Raw genomic sequence first — 23293 nt, 5'->3', positions numbered from 1 at the left:
AATTCTTAAGTGGTAGCGTAGGTAAAATATGCCTTAAGTTACACAGACGACCATAAACCTGGCACATTTTTTACCTGGATGCCTCTTCAGAAAAAAAATATTCTGAATACTGATATATTCAGATATAGAAAAGATATAAAACCATAAAGAGGGTATAAAGACATAAAGATGTGGTTCTGCTTGTACATCCTTTACCCCATGGTTTCATTTTATATTTCTGTGTTTTAAGATCTTAATGATTTGTGAAGTCAAATGGTAATTTGGTAGTGATAGACAATAAACTTCATGATTCTAATTGACTGTAGCTATGGCCTGAAGATAGCAATGACCTTTCCAGTCTCACAAGAAAATAGTTTGTAACTAATCAGAAGAGTGTAACAGTTTGATTTTTCTTACTGTATATTTACTTTATTATTGATTTTGCTGAATGTTTTCTTGCATTGTTTTGACTAATGCCTATTTTTCCAAACAAGTACAGATTTTCAATTTTTTACTCCCTTGGTATTGTAATTTTCGTTTTTTTTTTTTTTTTTTCAGTACTATGAATGCATTCTCTTGAAAGTCACTATATTGAGGCACTAAATTAGATGAGTAGCTTGCAGTTGAACTGAGTTATGGTTTCACTGACAACATCGGCCAGTGGCAGTTTTTCTCAGTTGTGATGTTCTTGAACATTTTTGTATGGAATGAGAAAAATCTTTCAGTTCTCAAAGATCTTAAAGAAAAAGGGAAAAAGTAGTGTCTCCCAGGCAAGTGGGAGAAGTGTGTTAATACAGTCAGAAGAGCAAGTTTGCAATCAAACTTTTTTTTTAGCTGTTTCCAAGTGTTTCCCTTTTGATAAATTCATTTGGCAGAGCTCTGACAAAAAATAGACGGTAATGCTGTACTTTATTTTTTGTGAATAGTAAGATCATATAGTCTTCTTTCTGAAGACACTCTTATTCTGAGAGAAGGTGGAGTGCCGCTTGAAAGGATGATTTATTCTGACTTACTGAAACCAGAGTACTTCAAAGACAAAACCAGAAGCTCCTATGAATAAGGGTCTAAACTAGGACAGAAAATTGCCATGGGTAAATCGTAATGGTCTTATTCTGCATCCATGACAGCCTCCTTCAGGACATGCTATGAAGTCATTCTGGAAGGAAATGGATGTAATGTACTTCTGATAGTTTTTAAATGTTGCATTTTCTTTTTATTTAAAGACCAAATTTAAACAGATATTTGAAGTTGTCAAAGGGAAAAGAGCGTTTTACATAGTCCAAATGCTTTATCTTCATGACATATCTAGTTGGTTCAAAATTTTGCTGTTCTGCAGGAAACAGTAATATGATGCTTATGACCCCTTTGGTTCATTTCATATCTGGTGTATGTTATTATTTCCCTTAACTTAAAGTAAAGAAGTGTTATTTTAAGTGAAATTGTTTTTCAGTACTTAAAATACACATTTTGAAAAGGAGTGACTTGAAGGAAGATACTAATTGAAGATAACTACTTGAAAATACAAAATCTCCTTTGAATTCTTTATATGAGTATTTCATTTCTAGTCTTGTTAACTAATTTTTGTGTATGTGAATTTCTGCAACTGTCTACCTAATATAGTTTGGCATGCTGCAAATTTAAAGAAAGTAATGTTGATTCACCATTTTCTAACATAATTTACGAGTCAGAATTAAGAATATTAATATATATATAAATAAAATATTATTAACCAGAAAAATATATTGTCTGTAGTCATATTAAAAAAATCAAATTTATTGAGAAGTTTTATAAATCTATAGGTTTTAATGTTTACTGACAAGTGAGACAACCTCTGTTTAGGAAGATAACTAAAAGCTGCATATGTGAAATGAGATGAAAATCTTTACTTAAATCCTCAGAGTTTGGTTAGCTGTTTGGAATGAGTGTTAAATTGATTATTTAAAATAGAATTTTGATAGGCAGTGTTCTTCTAGGTAACGTGGAAATAGATAAATGAGTGGCTTTCCCAATTCAAAGTAGCAAATTAAAGGAGAAATTAGAGGGCTTTCCACACACTAGAGGAGTTTATAGGCAGAGTAATACTTAACTAATGTAGTCCCATTCTGTGAAGTTTAGTAGTAAACAGAAGACCAGCAACCTTATTTATAACTGAGTGAAAGCCTTAAATGGTACTTGTGTAAAGGATTCCACAGTTCCTAGACTTTCTTGCCACATCCTGTATTAGGAGATAAAGAACACAGATCTTCCCAGAAAGGCAAGCCAGTCTTTCTGTCACTCTGTGAGTGGGTCTGAAGCAGCAGGGGCAGTTGTGAGGAGTGAAGTGGTAGCTGCTGCATTCCGCTTGAAGACATCCCTAAGGGTTCTCTGCAGCCTGCTGTCCTACCTCACTCCAAATCGGGATCAACAAAGGAGCGAGGATGTTGCATCTGATTGCAGTGAAGATTTTGTATGATAGCTGCGTGGGTCTCAGTGGGCTGTCTGAAAAATATTTGGCTCAAATTTTGTGTTGCAGCCATTCACAGTTGTACCCTTTTCTTTGTGTGTGTAGGGGAAGGCATTAGTTGCTGTGTAATTTTCTGACTTGTCTTTTAAAGGTGTTCCGATACTGGCCGTGAGGATCTCTTCTGTCTGCAAAAGCATCTTTCAGTATCTCTTGAATATTGTATTAAGCAGAACTCTGTGAAGTGGTAGCTGCCCGTGTTTCACTTCGATTTTTCTCACAGTTTTTCAGTCTTGCCAAATTTCTGGGAAAGGCAGGGTCTCACATCTCCTACAGCAGCACAGTGTGTTACCTAGAACTGTGGAGGCAGCCCACAGGGCAGCAGATGGATGGAAAGAGCAGCCCAGCCGAAGTGGAAGAGGATCCTCCCCTGTAAACTGCTAAAGCCAATGACCACCGATTTAAGTAATCTGTACAGCTCCACTGAAATGGAGTTTTCTGACTTCTAGATAGGCAACAGACCCTTGCTTTCCCCTAAACCCAGGCTGGGGCTCAGGGGATGGGAGGGGAGTGAGCATCTTGTGAGGAGGCGAATAATTTAGTATCTGCTGCCTAAGATGTAATTGCCTTAATAAAGGAGAGAGAACTCATTTCTTGTCAAATGCTATTTTATTTTTGTAATAGGAAAACATTTAAAATCAGGATTTTCAAATCATTTCGGTTCTGACTTATTAATAAAAATAATGCTGATGTCATATTCTGTGAGTTCACATTGAGGTTGATTGTAACTCAGTTCTTATTTACATAAAACACATATGAAAATTATTGATGAAACTGCCAAAGTGATATTTATTTTATGTAAGCTTGAATTATGTAGAAAAGCCGCATGTTTTCAGGTATTATTAATAGACTGTAGTTTCCATTATGAATAAATATTTTTACTAGTTTGCAAGACAAAGCAAGGATGATTAGAGGGGAAAAATGTTTCCTAGGCACCAAATCTAAAATACAGAGCCTGTTTATGCACAGAATTAGTTCTGTGATGATCTGGACTGTCACATATCCAGTTTTACAGAGGGAGTTATGTGAGCTGGAGAAAAAAGCTTATTACTTGGGGAGAAGAATAATGAATTTTGTGGCATGCGATTTCTTTTCAGTAGTAAACTAGACTAAATGTGAGTGTTTTGATTTCCAACTCCCTCCCTCTTAATGTAATCCATATTCTGTTGGCATGTAGTTTCAAGAAGTAATCAGAAATACTTTCTTTCCTGCAATTCATTTCTAAATGATACAAGGAAAAAAAAACCCCAAAATTATGAGAAAAGGTGTAACTGAAATTCTCTCAATGCCTTAGATGCATTCTGTGTAAACCTTGAATGTGGTATTGATTCCTCAGGATTAAATTAATTTAAATGAATGAGAGACTTTACTGAAAAAGGACACATGCATTCTGCCAGTAAATACTTTATGCCAGTATGGGTAATGCTGGCATTTATGTTGTAGTGGTGTAGTAGCTACAGATACTAGTGCTGTATTGGCAGTTCTGGCATAGGATTTAGGTCACCTAAGGACCTAGTGTATACCAGTCAAGTTAACTGTTGGGTCTCTCTTTTTGGTACTGATGAATGCAAAGGTTGAATTTAGAAGCCCGTTTCAGCCACTGAAATGTTGCATAGGTCTCATATGGGTGTATACAATAGCAGGTACATTGATCAGGAAATGTGTTTTCTTCATTAGTTGCCAGCACCTGGACCACTAACTTAATATGCTGTGGTTTTCTGTCTCTTGAAGGATAAAATGAATTGTCTTAATATAACTAGAAAATGAGTTGATGGTGAGAGTGAAATGTTCTGAAACTGGTGTTGGGAAGCACTGCATAACAATTTGCTGAGCAACCAGCTGAAGCATCGGCATGAGTTCTCAACGACCTCACCCCCTTGCTCAGCGTTATAGTCCTTTGGGAAAGGGGAGGAAAATATGAAAACATTTCCATTCTTGAAGTTTTGCTGAATTGTAATACTTCATTGTCACACAGTTACTTAAATGATCCACATATGGTTTAAATAAGCAGCCACAGTATCATACCTTTCTTTTGATTAATGTATTAATTTTTTTTTTCCTTTGTATCTGATATATGAAGTTGAAATGTCACGTGTTGGCTTGGCTGGCTGTTAAACCAGTTAATAACTTGCCATACAACCCTGTTTTCAATAACTTATTTCTTTGGACACTTCAGCTGTTCAGGATGTAGTTTTCTATGCCAGGTGCCTGTCCCAGGCTGAAGTTTTAGAAGCTGCTGTTTTTGACAATGAGATGGAGGAAAACTACATTTCACCTAGCTAAGCACACGGCTGTATCTGAACTGAGTGGCTGTTTCTCTTTCTGTGGTTTGTAATAAGGACTTGAAATCTACAAGGAAGTCTCAGGAGTTTTATTTTATTCAAGACAATCCAGCTAAAAACAGTTATCAGCCTCCAAAATTCAGAACTCTTGGATGGTTCTACTTGGTCCTGCTACAGCTGTGGTGCAGGTGACAGCACTTTGCAGAAAGGTAGATGTGACTGTGCCTCCGGCAAGTAGGAAGTGTAGTTTTGTCTGTGGAGTGAAGAAGTGTAATTCAGGAGAATAGGAAAAGGATTAATAGTTCTTTCTTGCAGGTTGCTTTTTTGTTTGTTTTCTGGGGAATGACATAATTCTGCCTTTACGTATCCATTGCAGAGTCTCCCTGAAATTAGTGTAGTGGCTGTCAAAGTAAAACCTACCGTCAGTGTAAGATTAAGGGGAAAATTTAAGAACACATTAATGTAAGCAAAGTACTGGATTATTTGTACTTCTGTTTGTTTAATTAGTAGCACCACAAAAGGGTATTTGTGGTGTTTCAGTATTGACCTCAGTGGAAGCCTCTGATAGCACCTGGAATAGGGCATCATTTTAATTGGAAAGCCCTTGTATTAAAGATGACTGCTTTTACAGGGGCACACTGGTAACCAGCAGAGATGGGAAAGTTCTGTCACCTTATTCAGGTGCTGAGAGATAAGTAATGTTTTGTCAACTTTGGAGAATAATTATCTGATAAAATACCCTTTATCCTTTTTGTTACAGAAGCAACTTTCAGTAGTCATTAAGCAGCATAGGTTAATTTATCTGGTCTTTTTAATATTTTGCCTTTTAAAAAAAACTATGGTTTATAAATCTGATCATACTGCTTGTATATACTGTACTGTTTGTATTTGCCAGAACATTTGTTTATATCCAGGTTGACAATGGTACTTGCCCATAGCACTGATTAGTCAATCAAAAATGTTGCTTTGGGGCAAGTGGGATCTGCCTTTTGGAGTATACGGTAAACCTATCCCCTTTCCCTCACCAAATTGTGTCTTTGGGAAAAATTAGTATAGCCAAAGCATAAGTTTAGATATATGGCAAACCTTTTAGACCCTAGACAGGCCTGTGAGATTACATTGTGAGAGATGTAAAATTTTTATAGCTGTGTGTTATTTAGGGAAGTAAGCAAACACCAATAGATGCTTCTGGCCTACTCTTCAAGTTGAGGAATTTTTGAGAAGATATTTCCCTCCTCACAACCCTTCCACTTTTTTTGAAATGGTATGTGTTCCTGAATTTGCAGAAAGGAGACATGCCTCAAGGGCAGTAGATGCAGGAAGTTCAGATGGTAGAGTGTGCATTTCTAGAAAAAGACTAGAAGAAAGGCCACTTTCAGACTGTACTCAGTCTAGCCAATAAAATTTCACATGCACCTAATCTGTATGCTATGTCTTTCTGCAATAGAAGAATTGAAGAGAGTTGCTCTTGAATTACACATCCTGAAAGTATTGATCTTTAAGGCTGAGGCTGTGTATGCTTTGAATTTTAATGTTCCTCTCCTTTCTCTCTTTCTAGCTGGAATGCTTGCTGCTTTCCCTACAGGACTGTAAGCTTTGATATTCAGAAGAGCAAAACTGAAAGATGCCATCTGAGAGGTGCCTCAGGTATAGTGCTTGGTAGCATGTAGGAAGTCATTCACGCTTAGGATTATATTTACCAAAACATCAGTTAACAGGGAGTAGAAAAGTGAAACTACTTTTTTGTTCATTAGGTAAGAATTCACATTATTAAATACACATCCATGTTATAATTTGCAAAACATTACTTTCTTGTTGCCACTTATCTCTAGCAAAGAGAAGCATGCCTGGGATTGATTTGGGACCCACAGTCTCTTCATATGTTATTTTTTTCATGCCTTTGTCTATACTTGGAATTTTTGATTGTGGAAGCAACTGGCATTTTACATTCATGCGTCCGAATTGGTGGCCGGTGATCATTTTTGGTGTGTGTAGTGTTCCACTATTCAGGACATATATTATTCCTCCAGTTCTTTGAAGTGGCTTCAAAGCATTCTTTCCAGACTCATCTTCCTGCCTTCCAGAACCTCCCGTTCTGTCTGTTTCCTTCTTGTAGAGTCTAGCCTATCTCATTTATTTGTATTGCCCATTGTCTCATCAGAGAACTTGATATTTATAATTTAATTAGTTTCTGGGAGCACTTTCAGGCAGAACACTCAGCAGAATTTATTTACCTAGTTGCTTTTCTGTAGAACCTTGCACTAGTCTGGTACGCTGGTAGTTTTACAGAGTAGTTAACACTCATGGGCTGATCTGTGAGCTCAGAGATCTGCCTGATATTAATATTACTGGGACATTGTATCATTCTAGTTCCTCGATCAGACAGTCCTGGTCTGGATGACATGGAAATCTTGTATTCATACAAGAAGATTTTCTGAGGTGGTAGAAGGCCTCAGCATTTTAAAAACAAGGAAACATCTTCCCGTCCCCCCTCAAAACAACAACAACAAAAACATACAAACAAAAAACCCCCACAACACTTCATAAATGTGAATGACCTGAAATGTTTGGAAAACATTCAGTAATGCAGTATCAGACTTAAACAGGCCACCTGAGACCATGAGTCTTCATTCTTGTTAGTAGGACTAGTTACATAGATATGTGCTCCTTTCCACTAATGTATCAGTTTGGGCCACTTAAAGTTTTCTTGTTGCTCCATTGACCTAGGCCCTTTATTCTTCTCACTTAATTCTAAAATGATTCTGAATTAATCCTGTGAGTTCAGCTGATTTCCAGTGCGGCCAATGAAAATTGGAACAATTGAAGTTTCTAAATTAGAGTATAACTTTGTTATACGGAGCTTTTCTTGTGATGTCCATACCATATAAAAATTTTTGCCTGACAGGGTTCATGACTTATTTTTTTCTTTCCAAGAATTATCAAACAATCTTGTCGTAGAAATAAGTTCCTCTATATTTCTGACACAATCTGCTTGTTTCCTACACTTTTTTGACAAAATCTTTCCCCTTTCCCCTCTCAGCGTTCAGGAAATGCTGACAGGTCAGAGGCTTTGTCAGTCCAGCTCTCATAACGATGCTGTCCTGGCAGCCCTGAACCAACAAAGAAGCGATGGTATACTTTGCGATATCACCCTTATTGCTGAAGAGCAGAAATTCCACGCACATAAAGCAGTCCTGGCAGCGTGCAGTGACTACTTCCGAGTAAGTCCAAAGATATTTTTTTTTCTTTTCTTATAATAATATGAAACATTATGCTGGGGGCAGGGGCAGGGATGGCTATAGATACCGTACTGAACAAGCTTTAAATTTGAGCCCTTGGAAAATCCAGGATTATCGCACATTCAGTAACGTATACAACTTCAAATATCCACATACGTGTTATAGGAAAGAAATGTTAAGAACGTAATTAAGGTTTTTGTCATTATTTATGATTAGTCTTCCCCCTCGCAATAGACATAGGCGGTACACATCTTTCTATGAATCTTATGCCCCAGTAAAGTCAGAAAGTGGAAGATGCTTTTTTAGAACCCAGACATTTGAGACAGTTGTGTTTAGAGCATGGAAGATGGGGACAGGGAATCTAAATATTAATAAATGCAATTTAAGTCAGCTTGAGAGTGGATTTTTTATAGGGATGTAAATGGTTACTCTCAAAGAGGAGGGCATAATAATTTTTTAAGCATAATAAAACGTATATTCAGAAACAAGTGTTTCTGAAATGTAAAGATGAAAATGTTCCCTGGGAAATGTAATTCAGATACTCAGCATGGAAAATTGAATCCAGGCGCTAAAATTGGAGTAACTGAAAAATTGAGTTTTCTAATAGGAAGAGCATTCTTCATATGAAGCCATTCTACTATCCTTGATTATAATGTACCTGTTCAAAATGTTGGACTGTCTATAGCTCTTTAGTTGACTGATATTTTTAAGTGTGAGTCATCCTGTTGTTATTCAGAGACTAAAGCTGAAATTAAGTTAATGGTCTATTTTCTCTAACAAAGTAAGTTTATTTAATATTTTGCCTACAGTGTAATTGTAGTGCTATGAACTTCTTTATGGTGACCTTTTTGTTTTGTTACAATAGTAATACAGTGTATGACAACTGTTCTATATCCTTAATGACCTGAGCAGAATTTTTATGTTCCTGTCAACTCTGTCTCTCTCTTGGTTAGACTTGAGACTTAATTTATTTTGTGTATTTAAGAAATATTGTTAACCTTGATGTTACTTTCACTGTGATGATGTTGAGCCAATTGATGGATCATTTGTTGAGCTTATCTGCATGCTTATGTGTTCTGCTACTGCAGACTTTGTACTGCCACAGCTGCTAACGTTGCTTTGTCATGGTGCCCTGGCCTGCTGTAACGCAGATCGCTTACCGCTTTTTTTCTTTTGCCCCAGTGCACAGAGAGGGATTTTGGAGCTCTCTAGCTCTAGCAAGTGCTATATATGCTTGTTGATGATAGATATACTACAGGGTTGCTGTTCTGGTTTGATGGAAATATTTTTATTAAGGGTGCCATATCATTCCTCCTCACCTGTGACATACATTCCTTCCAGAGCTTATTATACCCCGTGCATAGAGTCATCATAGAGTGGGCAGCTGTACCTAATGTTCAAGCAGTGTTGTAGGAACAGCTTCTACCTTGGTCATTTATTGATTGACCTTGAGATTTGGGGCACTATGACTCACCCTGTTACTTCCAGTTGAGTTACTTGGTATTTTCTGGACAGATATTGCAAATTAAATCTTAATGCCCTATGGAAAAGAAAAAAAAAAAGTTTTACAATAGATAAAATTGCTAATTTCTATGTGAATCTTTTCTATTTAAAAAAAATACTGACAGAATGATCTATAGAGCTTTTAGTAATTTGATCTGCCTGAAAATTGTTCTAATTTGGTAGGATGTATTCTTCAGACTTTAGCTATCAGCCATAAATGTGGAACCTGTTCTTTCTGAAATCAGCCAAAAGGTTTCTATTATTAATGGACAAAAAGCTTTGTTAGAAAATTGTGAAATGGGATTTATGTTGTGTAGGAAGATGGCAAAAAAGTTACTATGTATACTATGTTCCCGATTCTAACAATTTAGAAAAAGGAAGAGTTGATTAAAAAGTAATATTGTTTTGTATTTAAACTGAGATTATTAGTGTTTTTATATCTGTGGGGGATTTTGACTAATTTGAGCTACTTGAGTATTAATTTTTTAAGATTTAGCAGAACGATGCCAAGCTTCATTCAGAGTCGGTGAGGAGAAACAGGCATTTCCAGAGAATGATAAAGGTGTATAAAAGATTTATTTAGAATGAAGTGAATCACCATCTGGAAGTGTCATATCTCTCTCCACTGGTCATAAAGACTGGACTCACATGCTTCAAACTTAGCTGTTAATATTACATAAGATGATTTCTACCTTTAGTTTTTCCTGGATTTTCTTGGAGGAATTCTTGGATGAACCTTGCTGATTTTCTAACCCTGAAGAAATCATTGCCATGGAAAATTTACCTTTCACTAATTTTTGTGAGATTTTTTTCCCTGTGTAAGTGCAGGACTGTGGTGGACGGGATTCTGGGAACATCAGATGTTGGAGTTGCCTTGAATAAAACTGAGATGACACCACCATACATCAGTGTGACACAGTGACCTTGCCTTCCATATCTGCTGGTTTCTGTAGCTCATAGATTTGATTGATATACCAGCCTGTCTTCAGCTCTATCTGGAGAAGCTGTCATCCAATTCTTACGATCTCGCAGATTATTCAAGAAATATGTTCAGTTCTACACAGGGCTCTATCAGAACAAATCAGCATGATTTTTTTTGCTTGTTTTCTCTTTTTTTGCCATTCTTGTAAAACAGCTTGTCCTTCCAAGAGACTGGATATTTGCTTTCTACAGAATCCTTTCACGGTTTTCTGTATGTTCTGTGTCTACTTTGATTTAGATGAAGCTACTTCTGAAATTGTGGTGTTTTGTTGACAAGAATAATAAGTCAGCTGAGCTTTTTTTTTTTTTTCAAATTGCTACTTCTTTCTTTCTTTTACTGCAAGTAACAGTTTGTTTAACACTTTAGAAGGATAACTAAATGTGTGTCCTGTTACAAACTGAGGGAATTTGAACCATTGTATGTGGAAGATTGGAGAAGATCAAACACAGGTTGCCTTACCAATTTTTCTTTGAGGTTGTAGTCTGGAGTAGAATCTTCATTTGCTTTTCTAAGACAAGCCAGCGACCTCAGTTTCAGCAAAATGCAAAGGGACAGCCTTCTAGGGTAACGACCTGCCATCCCTTCTTCCATTTGGTATAGTTAGTGTTGTAGTTCCAGCTGTGCTGAAATATTGGAATCTAAAGCCTAAGCACAGCACCTGATTTGGGACTTACTTACATTTGTACACCAAATTGTTGCGTTTTTTTCTTTAAGAAAAAAATCCCTTAGGAATTGCACAGAAAGACTGCATTAAAAATACAGACTTAAATTGCAAGATTAGACATTTGAAAACTAGGGTTTTCAATTTGTTTTCTGTTCAGTGTATCCTGAAGGACCTCTTCTTTCAAAATGAGCTAAGGAATACAGTTGTCATCTCCATATCCTAAGACTCATATAAAGAATAGTAAACATACGTATTTTATGAATTCTTTTTAAAGCAACAAACAGCACATTAGGCAAACTTTTCCATATGACATACTGTACTTTGCTGTTTGTCTCAGTCTATGGCAGTAAGACAAGGTGGTTGAGTTGTCGAGTATATGTGCATTGTGATAGCTCTAGCAAGCTAAGTGATTTCCAATTAAAAGCGCCTTTTGCTTTTTTCCCCTCTGGGAGCAAAATGAAATGTTACTGCATGACTTCATTAGTAGGCATTTACAGTGTTGGCAGGTGATTATATAACCTCAAGATTTTCTTGTACAAAATGCATTGGTTTTCCAGTCAGAACAACTCTGTGCTTCCTTATTTTTCATTTGAGTGGGTTCATAGTCACAGGACTTTGATCTTTCTCAAAAAGATGCAGATTTGCCATGTAGTCTGGATGAACAAAACTGTATCAATTAACTAGAATAGATTTTAAAATGTCAATAATATTCTAATTTTTTCTCCAATGAGCATGTTCATTTCTCAGAAGAACCTTTCTTCTCTGAAATGTACTAGTAGATATTAATTTTACATACAGGCTTTGTACTTAAATTGTCACAGTTGATTCTTAAGCAGTTTATTTTCCGGGTTTTCCTGTGCTCTTTTTCCTCCCTGTCAAACAGATAATTTCTTCAACATTGCTGATTGTTTTTATTTTGCAATGTATTGCATTGTTTCTTGATAAGCTTAGAGAATTGATTTTTATAAACAAATCCCTCAGGTATGAAAAACTGTATGATGCAAATAACTTTTGAGGTCTAGTTACATGAATCATAGAGGAAAAGGCTCTCCCTAACACTTTGTAGGGATAGATTTAAGGACCTAGTTCTGAGAAATCAGAATTACATGCTGCTTTTGCAGTATAATTTGATTTTTGTTTTTCAGTATTTTACCATTGATATGTGTGTACAAACGAATGGTATTTTCCATGCTATTGTACCCTGGAAGTGATGCTACTTAGAAATTCTTTTTCCAGATAACATTTCAAAATGTTAGCTTTTTCCACTGGACCAAATTATCTCTACTGTTCTAGTAACATTTAGTCATTACTGAGGCTTTTGTGCCAAAAGAGGCTCTTTACCCTCACTTTTAGCTTCCTGTGTAGATTGAAAAATACTTCCTCTTCTTACATGTCTAAACTTTTCCTGGGATAATTTTAACTTAATTTTCTCAGTTGGAAATTACGATATATTTGAGATACTAAGCTACTTAGTCTGTATTAATTGCCTAACACAGCTTTGGTAGATCTCAGTCACATAGATTCACTGTATCATCTAACACTGTTTCTAAACTAATGCTTTTTAAATTTTTCCTAAACATAGAATAATTGCTTTTGTCATTGTCTTTTGTTATGCCTTAAAAAAAAAAGCAGATTCTTGAACTCAAATAATTTGAAGTATACCCTTCATAAGGATATTACTTACTTGTAATAGTTACCTAGCAGGTAACTTGAAGTGAGTTCCTGTATGCATGTGGTCTACTTCCAACTTGCACCCAAAAGCAGTGTTTTAATGAATTTGAGACTTGAAGTTCTAAGTTAGACCAGTCTTTGTGAACAAGATAACAAAAAGAAGGAAATGCAATTGAACAACAGGTTCTGCTTCAGTTGATGGCACTGGTTGGCTCTGTTGTTCAATTGCATTGCCTTCTTGTATATAAACTATTGTAAATAGAGTTCAGGAATGCAGATCAACATTTGGAATGGATTTTGGCTTTTTTAAGTTCTGAGCAGCTCAGGCAAGTAAGGCAGTGCCAAATGCATGCTTTGTAAATATAACTTGTAAATATAAAGGCAACAGAAATCTACTGTGGAGGAAAAGCCTCCAAATTAAAGTAATTATTGAAAATCAAACAATGTTATCCTAATTAATATTACTGAAACATTTGGGGTTTTATGTAATACATATAGTTGATTGCCCCTAGAATATGTTAATAACTCACAGCTGCCTTTTACTGGACTCTTCGGCACAAGAGAGACATGGACATACTGGAGAGAGTCCAGTGAAGGGCCACAAAGATGGTTAAGGGACTGGAGCTCCCCTCCTGTGAGGAAAGGCCGAGAGAACTGGGACTGTTCAGCCTGGAGCAGAGAGGCTCAAGGGGATCCTAACACCTTATATAAGTACCTGAAGGGAGGGTGCACAGAGGACAGAGCCAGCCTTTTTTCAGTGGTGCCCAATGGCAGGACAAGGGCTAATGGTCACAAACGGAAACACTGGAGGTTCCCTCTGAATGTCAGGAAACACTTTTTTTTCCTCTGTGAAGGTAACTGAGCCACTGGCACAGGTTGCCCAGGGAGGTTTTGGAGTCTCCATCCATGGAGATATTCAGAAGCCATCTAGACATGGTCCTGAGCAACTGGCTCTGCTTGAGGACAAGATGATCTCCAGGGGTCCCTTCGAACCTCAACTGTTCTATGATTCATAGTGGAACTAAAATAATAAAGACAGTATTCCTAGAACATTTTAGTTAAACTGAAGCTCTGCTTTTGTGTTAAGGTACTAAAAATGTACGTGTAATTGATGTGGTGTGGATATGATCTGTAGCTGAAACAACCATGTCTCCCTCTTCCCCATCCATATGGTTTTTGTGAAACCTACCCTTTTAGGATTGACCAAGGACTCGGGAAGTGCAAAAATCTGGTAGATTCTGAGCTAATGCTATTTTTCACCAACTCCTGAACACATATCTAGTACAGACTTGTCTGGGACAGTACAGGCTGAAATCCAACATTCTTTCAAGTATAGTAGGATAATACTATAGGAATAGTATGTGTGGTATCCAAACTATGCAGACTATCATAATGGGTTTGGGAAAAATCTGTGTACTGCTTGTAAGGATTCAAGAAAAGCAAGCCTATTTGTGAACCTGACTCTTAGTACAGAAATCCTACTCTAGTGCTCAAGTCAGAAAGCTAGTCTGTTAGTTGTTCAGAAGCAGTCATACCTAGTCATATATGGCTTGGCGCTAGAGAAGGACTGTAGATAGAACTACTGTTCATTTGGAAATCTGGTACATCCATGCTACACTGATGCACATATAACAGATCCGCTACAGGATGCAGATGTACAGTTGCAGAGGTGTCAGATAAACATCCCAGAGGTAGAAAACCATGCACCTTGATATGATTCTTTGCATCCTTGTCATCTTATCTTTGTTGTCACTGATGATAATTTACATGAAAATTGAAACATTTTCCATTAAATACCAAGCAGTCTTTCTGCTGCCATCATAATTTATGCACAACTAGTAATATCACAGCTATGTGGCATCTCTCATTTAGATATACATCCTTGCCATCTTCTTACTCTTACCATTCTTCCCTACAGTCTGAGAAGTCTCAAGACTTTTGACCAATTCATTTCTTGCCTTTGCTGTACTAATTCATATTGTCCTGTGCCATTCTCCATTATCAATGCCCTAATTCAGAAGCAGTTCCCAATCTCCCTACAAAACTTCAAATTAGGATATAGTATTCTCATTTACTGTCACACCAGCCTTTTTCTTGTCGAAGAACTTTGATAAAGATGTCTCTCTTCATTATGCTTAATACTGAGATAAAACTATTTTCTCTCCTTCTTAACCCTCTTTTTAATCTCGTTTGTTTGGGTTTTTTAATGCATTCTTCCCATGTAAGAATACTAACTGCAAACTTGGGAATGAATACAGTCTTAGTAGTGGTTCCAGTTTTGCTATTATTGACCTTGTAATCTTCACTACCATACAGTGATGCTGTAAAAAATCTAAAGAATATTAGACAGCATGCTGTCTAACGCTATATTTTAATTCTTCTGCATGTGAAATTAGGCAAGTGTGGCCCAATACACATGGTTCTGGATGATTCTAACAATGCAGAAGATATTTGAAGATTCATAGTAGTGTCTGGTGTTGTGAACATCTTGCTTATACACTGCCTGTTGAGAAATGAGAACTCAGTGCTGCTTGCTTCTCATTACAAAAAAACCTGAACCTTGCCTAAAATAAGAGGAGGCCTGGGGAAAATATTTTTTTTTTAAAAAGTTGTACTCCTAGCATAATATAAAGGTTTAAATACAAATTATAGTTTTGTTATTAATTATTCAGTAAGCCGGTTACAGTTGAATGTCAAGAAAACAGCACATTCCTTCACTTAAAATACTGTTTTGTATAGGCATTGTCAGTAGTCTTACTAAGTTAAATCATTGAAAGTAATGTAGCGTGGGCAGGTATGAGATGGCTTGTTGAGTAATATTTATCTAACAAACTGGTTTTTACTTCTGAAGTATACAAAAAAATGGTTTGCAAATGTTTTAAAGCCTTCTAAATAAATATTTTAATATTCTTTCAAAGTGGACAAAGTAAGGGAGTGTATATGGGTTATTTTACTTTGTTCATCTTTATCTTTGCAATTAATGGATTTTTATTCTGTGAGGCTCTGAAGCAATTTTCCTTTGCTGCAGACAATGCTCCCGCAACTCAGCAATGTGAGTGCTATCAAAAACGTTTACAATGATCTTCTCTTTTCTGAATTCTATTTTCAAATTTCCAACAGTTGTTATGCTGTCAGTGTAAATATGGTTCTGTTGCAATTCTCATAGTATGTAAATGAATTAATTGCAATTCTGCCACTGCTGGATGGTAGACAATATGGTGTCTTATTCTCTGAGTTACCCTCTTGACTATTTTTTTTCTTTTTCTTTTTTGAAGTCCCTATACGGTCAGTAAGTGCACCATGAGTAAGTATGGCAGAATCAACTCTGCAGTTAGTGAAATAGGCCATAGGAGGCTGTGGCTCATTGCCTCTAATTAAATTAGTGCTATAACAACGTTGGTTGCTATTCAGTTCATACATTTTCTCAGTTTAAAAGCAGGACAGAAAGGTGTCATTGCAGCCATGTTGCTGTAATTGCCAGTTTTCTTTACTATCTTCTTTGCTTGCTCCAGGCTGCCTCAGTTCAATTTTGCAGTGCTGCTATAGCAAGTGTACTGAAGCTAGGCTGGGCTCAGCTGCAGTTTCTGTGTTGATCACTGTCTGCCCATGGAAGGCCAATTTATTGGGGCAGACCTGTGGTAGAGAAGTGTTTCATACCTGTTTTCTTCCTAGTCCCTGTAGTCTGGTGAAGAAGTCTTATGTTTTAGAACATAGTTGGATTCAGTAGACACTCTTCTATATTTTGCGATCTCCATCAGTATCTTCCTGCACAACCTCAGGAGAAATTAAAGCTATTATTCTGTGGATGTAGTGAAGCAGAAAACACCTTCTGCTCCAACCACCTGAGTGAATTATTTGGGCAGCGTGTCACTTTTAGCTTCAGTGAGTAGGACCTACATACTGTTTTAATAACACGAGAAGTATCCAAACAAAGAGGCAAGACTGCTGAAGAGCTAAAAATATGATCCATATGTTGCACTTGTACATATAGCTGGTGTTAGGATGTTTTAACACTATTGAAATAGCAAGGGTGTTTTTGTATGCTCCCACAGGGTTTCTTGCATTCCCCATGATTTGTATAAGGAGAAGCCCATCACAATGCCCATACTTTTGCCTTTTGTGTTTGCACATCATGCTTGTTGGAAGTTTCAGAGGAAATACCTTTCTTTAAACAAATTCTTCAATTGCTTCATTGTCAACAGTGCTCTTTTTTTACACCTTGTTAACTGCATTTTAGTAGACTGAAATGTGTTATTGATGTCACTGTAGGCCTTCATCTAGTAAAAGGTTGTATTTAAGCAGTGGAAACTCTACATTTGACTGTCCTGAACAGCTTTGTAAAATGCTGCTGGTTTGCTAATTTTTGGCGGGAGGTAAAAGCTGCCTAAGTCAACCTGTTTTCAAACTTAGACATCTAAAATCTAAGTCCCAATCCATTGTTACTGGATGACTTAATGTGTGAGTGAGGAATTAATTAAATTGCTTCTCTCTCTACTGCTTAATAGGTAGCGCCTCAAAAGAGGGAAATGTCCTTAACAGCATGGGGTGAGAACGTAAGAGTGGCCATACTGTGTTGGATCATTGGCTAGTTGCTTTAGCAGTAGCTCTTTGTGATACCTGGAGAAAAAGAGTAAAACCAGACTAAGTGTATGAGATGTGTCCCTGAAAAATCCCCAGCTGTTTTCAGCTCAGGGGCATTTCCTGAGCAGGATGTGACTCCTGTCTATTCAGCAATACTAAATAGGGGTCTCCTCCAAGCTTTCATCCTCTTTCCCGTTGAGCCTGTGTAAGATTTCTCACCCACTGTATTCTCTAACAAGGTGTCCCACTGTCTGTTGTGTGAACTACTTTTTGTTTGTTCTGAATCTGATTTCCACCAGTTTCACTTGATTCTTTCTAGTTCTTCTATTGGAAAAGACAATGAACCCTCAGTTCCTAGGTATTCTTCTCATGGCACTCAATCATCTTTTTCCAGATTGGAAATTTCTGCCTGACTCAGATGCTATTCAAATAGAAACTGTTCCATATTTTTGATGATGCTTTTTGCCCTTCTCTGAAGCTTTTACAGCTCTAGTATATCTTTTGTGAGATGAGGGTAAGAGAAATGAGTGCAGCAGTAGGCACAGCATAGGTTTCTGCACAGTCATAGGGTACCAACTATAGAAGTAGGCAACAAATGTACATAAATCCTGTTTGAAATCAAAATTACTGACTATTAGGACACCTTATGAAATGTCCATCTGCATTTTCAGAAGCTCTCATGCCTGGCAATTAAAGATCTACCTACGCAGAGTTAGATTTCAGCCAAGAAGGTGTAGGTGTTAAGCCTATAGAATTTATGGGGATAAATAGATGGATGTCATTGTGGTCTGTTAGTTTGGAGGGTGTTTGTTTGTTGGAGATGAAGGAAGAGCCAAAGGATAAATGAGCAAATCAAATGTAGACTACTAAAAATAAAATGAAGAGATGATTTTATAGCAGCATTTGTTCCAGAGGAGATAGCTGGTGGAGGGCAGAGCTCAGCTGATGATGAAAGCTACTGTGACAAATGACTGCAATATTAATACAAGCTGGGTTAGTCAAGTCATTATTCTTCTATTTAGCAAATTGTTAGTGTTTAATTATTTTTGTAGGTTTTATCAGTAAAAGAATGTGGAACACCAAAAAAAAAAAAAGGTCAGCGAGGTGGTTTTATTCTTTGGCCTTTGTCTAAAATACGTTAATAAATATGTTAGTGTGTATTAAGGGTAATTCTTTAGCAAAATTATGCTATAATCTTAATGGAAAGCAGGATATATAATGATAATGGAAAAAGGACGGTTTTAAAAGTTCAAACCCTTATAAAATGGGCCAGATATGAAAGGTATCTAGTACAAACTTTCATAAAATGAACCATTCGAATTTCAACACGAGGCCTCTCACATAGCAAGTATGCTTTTGCAGTTACGCTGCAGAATAGAAGATAATTATTGTAGTTTACTATTGGTTGGAAGATTTGGATGTCAGTGTCTAATGAAATTTATACCCCATTATAAATGGCTTCTTAAGAAGCTTCTTCTGATAATAACTAAGATTATGTTACTCCAGTTCTGTTAGATTAAGCCTTGCTGTACAACTACTTAGTTGTGGCTTGTGTGCACTGAGGTGGGAAACTTGTCTTGGTGGTACAGTATGAAGTATGCCTTTAACAATAAAGCCCTTAAAGGTGTCAAAGTTTTGATCATGATTTTTCCCACAAAAAGAAATCACAAGAAGCTTTGTGTCCCTGAATGTTATGTGTTATGGTAGTTAAAGTGCTAGTTCACGAGCTAACTGACTTTTATTCCAGTTTTATTTTGGGGTGGCTTTTGATATCACTTGCTAAAATCATCAAAGGACACGAACAATAGGCTTATGCATTCACTGGGAAGCATTAAACCAATTTAAGCCAAAATTTGCAAATGTGACTCACACTTTTCTGTGCTTGAGTAGAGACGCTGGAAAAAAATCTGGTTTTAGTTATGCTTCTCCCTTTATATTTATTCCAAAAGGCAGCCTTGTTTAAGAGTGACTTGTTAGGAGAGACTGTACATTACTGCAGATTTCTACAGTACTTTGCATGGCACTGTCCTTACAATTTTCTTGTTTCTGCCACAATGAAAACAATAATTTTGGTAATCAGGACCACCTATGAAAACTCATCTATTTTGAAATATCTGAACTAATAAGATTACTGTAGCAATAGTAGTTTGCTGTTATTTTTTTTTATTCTGATAAGGGGTTGCACATGAAAATTGTAGAATTATTTTGTTTCTACAGCACAACTTAGGCTACTTTTGAATATAGGTCTTTTTAGTGATGAGGCAGCAACTTATTAGGAGTAGTATACTACAATCTGTCCTTTATTCTTGTGTCTTAAATCATGCTTGTGCATCTAAGCAGAAATTTGGGGAAGACATTGCACTGAATGTTAAACTCTGACTATAAACACCTGAATTTGGTTTGATGCAGGTTCAGCAAAGAATAGCTTGTTAGCAACAAATGTTTATATTGTTGTTTATTCTGACTGGGAGTGAAAACCTACTAAGAAGGAAGACAACTAAGAAAATTACTTTGTTCTTTCTGGGTTACTCAAAAAATGCACACTATAACAAGAAAAAAATACCACATCCTTAGCTGCTCTAAACAGTAGGGTAGTAGGTAGCTCTTCATTTTTCATTACTTACTTCTAAAGATCCTGAGAAAGTGATATCTTTTTGTATTAACAGCACAATGCAACAAGTGCATTGCATATATCATTGATTTGGTAAGCTCTTAGGGCTGTGGAATCACATGTCACTGTCTGATACTGTGATATACTGAAAGAAACACCAAAAGTTCAGTGGAATTTGCTTTGCCAACAGTAATATGTGAGACTTCAGTACTGTGCATAAAATTGTATATTTTGCTGCTCAGTTTTTCATTTCTACACATTTCACAGAATCACACAGAATCATTAAGGCTGGAAAAGACCTTTAAGATCATCAAGTCCAAACATCAACCCTACAACACCATGCCCACAAATTCTTTCACTGTATATTCCCTTAAACTATGAATCATAGCTGACCTTTTCATTTTACAGGATTCATTTTAGTTGCATGGCAAATGCTTAAAAAACAATATTTAGGTAGATTTCATTGAGCAGATGAATTACTGCAGGCTCATTTATCAGTGATTGATGTTATGTGACATTTTCTCTGGGAATTTATATAGAACTTTTTCAGAAGAATCATGTAATGAGCCTCTTAATCATATTTCATGCAGTTGATATTGATGGATATGTTTTTCAGTGTGCGAGAAACTCTAGAGGATGTGGCTGATGAGTGATTTTGGATAGATGGGCTTAAATTGGGAGGCAAACAAAGCAAAATATAACATGCTAGTTATGAGAAGAACAAGCCACTTTTAGATACAGTAGGGAAATGTTCACATATTAAATTGCTTATTTGGATAAGTATGCATTACATATCTAGAACATAGTTGATATTTGATGTGGACATTGTCATCTCTCAAAGTAGTATTTTGACTCCAGTTAATACATTCTGAATAATTTTTTTTTCTATGATGGGTGAAAACAGCAAAGAAGAAATAATATTCCTTATGTAATTAAGGATTAGAACATGGAATTTAAGAACACCTAAAGGTTAATTAAGGAGTAGTGCAACAAAGGGGATTGAATAGGTTATGATTTATTTATTTAATGTTACTGTTACACGAACAGTGATGTGCTGTTTTTAGAACAAACTGCAAAGGAGAATGTTTTGGCTTGAAAGAGTTTATAGTCCAAATAGATACGATAGTCTCAGGACTGGATACTTAACAAGTTTGAGTGACCAATATGCAGATGGGCTTAGGTCCCAAATGAGAAAGAATTCCCGACTGAGCTGTTCTACTGATGCCAGTAAGATTTCTCACACGCTTAAAATTATACATGCAATTAAAAAAAATCTTGAGTTATCACATCAGAACTGAGTTCCCTGAGCAGTGTAGGAAGTTGATCCAAGATCTCTGAAGTGTTAGTTTACTTTCTTCATAGCTTTTCTGATGCATGAGATGAGAAGTATGATCAATTTCCTGTGAAGAAAAAGATGTGAAACAGGTGAATATAGAAGTAAGTGCATATACTGTGGGAAGTGAATTTGAATAAAACACTGCACTTAATGAAGATACCTACCTATTTTTAAATAATTTTAAAAATAACTCAAGAAATGTCATTGTGGAATTGTGGAGGCAGAAATTTGAGATGACAATTCTGCTCTTCTAAAACAGTAAAACAATGCTAGTGTTATTTACCTTTAAAAATTCTGTGCAAGAAGACAAACGGCTAAGGAGAACCTTGGCGATTACACTGAACAGTTCTTTAGCAAACCAATTAGTTTGCTAGATGGACAAAATAGATGTTCGCTCACCTTCAAAATTGTTGTAGTGAGTTTTCTTCAGCTGTAAGTATAAATTAAGTTTTTTGTTTTCTTCAGACATGCTTCTGAATTTGGTGGAAAAAAGTTAGTTAAATCGTTAATGTGGCTACCAAACAAGTTGTTTGGTGCATTTTAATTTTTTCCTATAGAGTTTAGCCTCAGTAATAAGAGGCTGGATGGGATGGTAAGACTGATAAGAATTTTTTCCCATAACATTTGACCAGGGTGCTTACAATATAGTTGATAATTAGTAGGAAAAGTAGGAGTGAGTTTCTAACACAGAGCTCTGTACTGACTTAGAGAGAAGAAAGCTCATGTGCATTGAGTTTAATTCGCTGTTAGTTCATCTTGACTTCCTGGGTGTTCATCTTTTTGAGTGTGGTGCAATGAAAGGAACTACAGGAATGCTAGTTCACACTGTGCCAACTTTCCACTTTCCCTATCTGGTGGTGATTGTGAGGAAGTGCAGCAAACGCTTATGTACTTTACAGCAGAGAATGTGTCAGGTTTCTGGACAGCCACACAAGAGCAACAGCTGAAGGTAAAGGCAGGATCTTGGACATCAGTTGCAAAAGCTTTCAACTGCCATTTAGAGTCAAGGATGAAAGGTGATAAAGGTGATAAAGCTTAACGGGAGATGGACTGAGTTGAGATATTTGCATTGTGTTGTGCAAAACAAGCTTGGCCTTGCTGAAACCCTATGAACATCATGTGAATATAGCTTTTAATGGAGGTGATTCTAATGTATACCAGGACTTTATTATTGTGCTTGCTGATCCACTGCTAAGTTTGTGGTTGAACAAGAATTTGTGTCGTTCAGAGCTATGGGCTGGTGAGGAGGTCCAAGTGTTCATTTTGTACTGTAGTGGGCTCAGAGCTAGGGCTGCTGGTACTTATGAAAACAATGTTTGAGAAAACAGAAGGAGGAAATTTGGAAATGTTGCTCTTTGGGTTACTGTAGATTGCTGTAGTAAGCTCAGCTTACTTTCTGATTTTGAAAGCTTAGATTTATTTTGGAAGGTACATTTACAGTTGAATCAAAGAAAAATAGATAATGATGAATGTATTTTGACATTCTTGCTGAGGGATCTTTGAGATATTTTAGAGGTAATTGCTATACACTGGAACCATCTATTTTATTCTTAGAAGAGCCAGGGTATTTATTCTATCCTGGCTGAAACCAGGACATATTCTTAGAAGAGCCAGGGTATTTCTTGAAGGCAGTAATTTAAAATGACCATTTTAATGGTTATTTGTTCACCTCTCGTTTGGAACATATCAGAAAAGTTGTATAGGGGCTGATGTAGCTGAAGTAAGGGATGAGCATAGGAAGGTCAAGATAGGCAAACTGAAGGCATTTTGTGTGGACTCAGGCTCTCATAATTGGCCATCTGTAACCTGTTTTTTAAATACCCACTCAGCTAAGGCTTTTAAACTAGAAATGACTTTACACAAATTCAGAGAAGTGAAAGAAACTTCTAGTTCTTATATATAGTAATATGTCACAGGAAACAAATCTACAGGTGCAAACATTCCT

At 36.5% G+C, this 23293-nt stretch overlaps 1 protein-coding gene across 5 annotated transcripts in view; it reads left to right on the top strand.

Annotated features, from left to right (window-relative positions):
* The first annotated feature begins 6385 nt into the window (after positions 1 to 6385).
* KLHL32 (kelch-like family member 32) overlaps positions 6386 to 23293 on the top strand; it is a 95812-nt gene continuing 78904 nt past the window's right edge. For all 5 annotated transcript variants that reach the window (XM_010288511.1, XM_010288510.1, XM_010288509.1 and 2 more), the window contains exons 1-2: positions 6386 to 6408; positions 7802 to 7982. In XM_010288511.1, coding sequence (XP_010286813.1) covers positions 6386 to 6408; positions 7802 to 7982 — 204 coding nt within the window. The remainder of the gene's footprint in view (positions 6409 to 7801; positions 7983 to 23293) is intronic.

Source organism: Phaethon lepturus, unplaced genomic scaffold (genome assembly GCF_000687285.1).
Source record: "Phaethon lepturus isolate BGI_N335 unplaced genomic scaffold, ASM68728v1 scaffold3696, whole genome shotgun sequence".
NCBI lineage: Eukaryota > Metazoa > Chordata > Aves > Phaethontiformes > Phaethontidae > Phaethon > Phaethon lepturus.
This window is presented reverse-complemented; position numbering and strand designations above follow the sequence as displayed.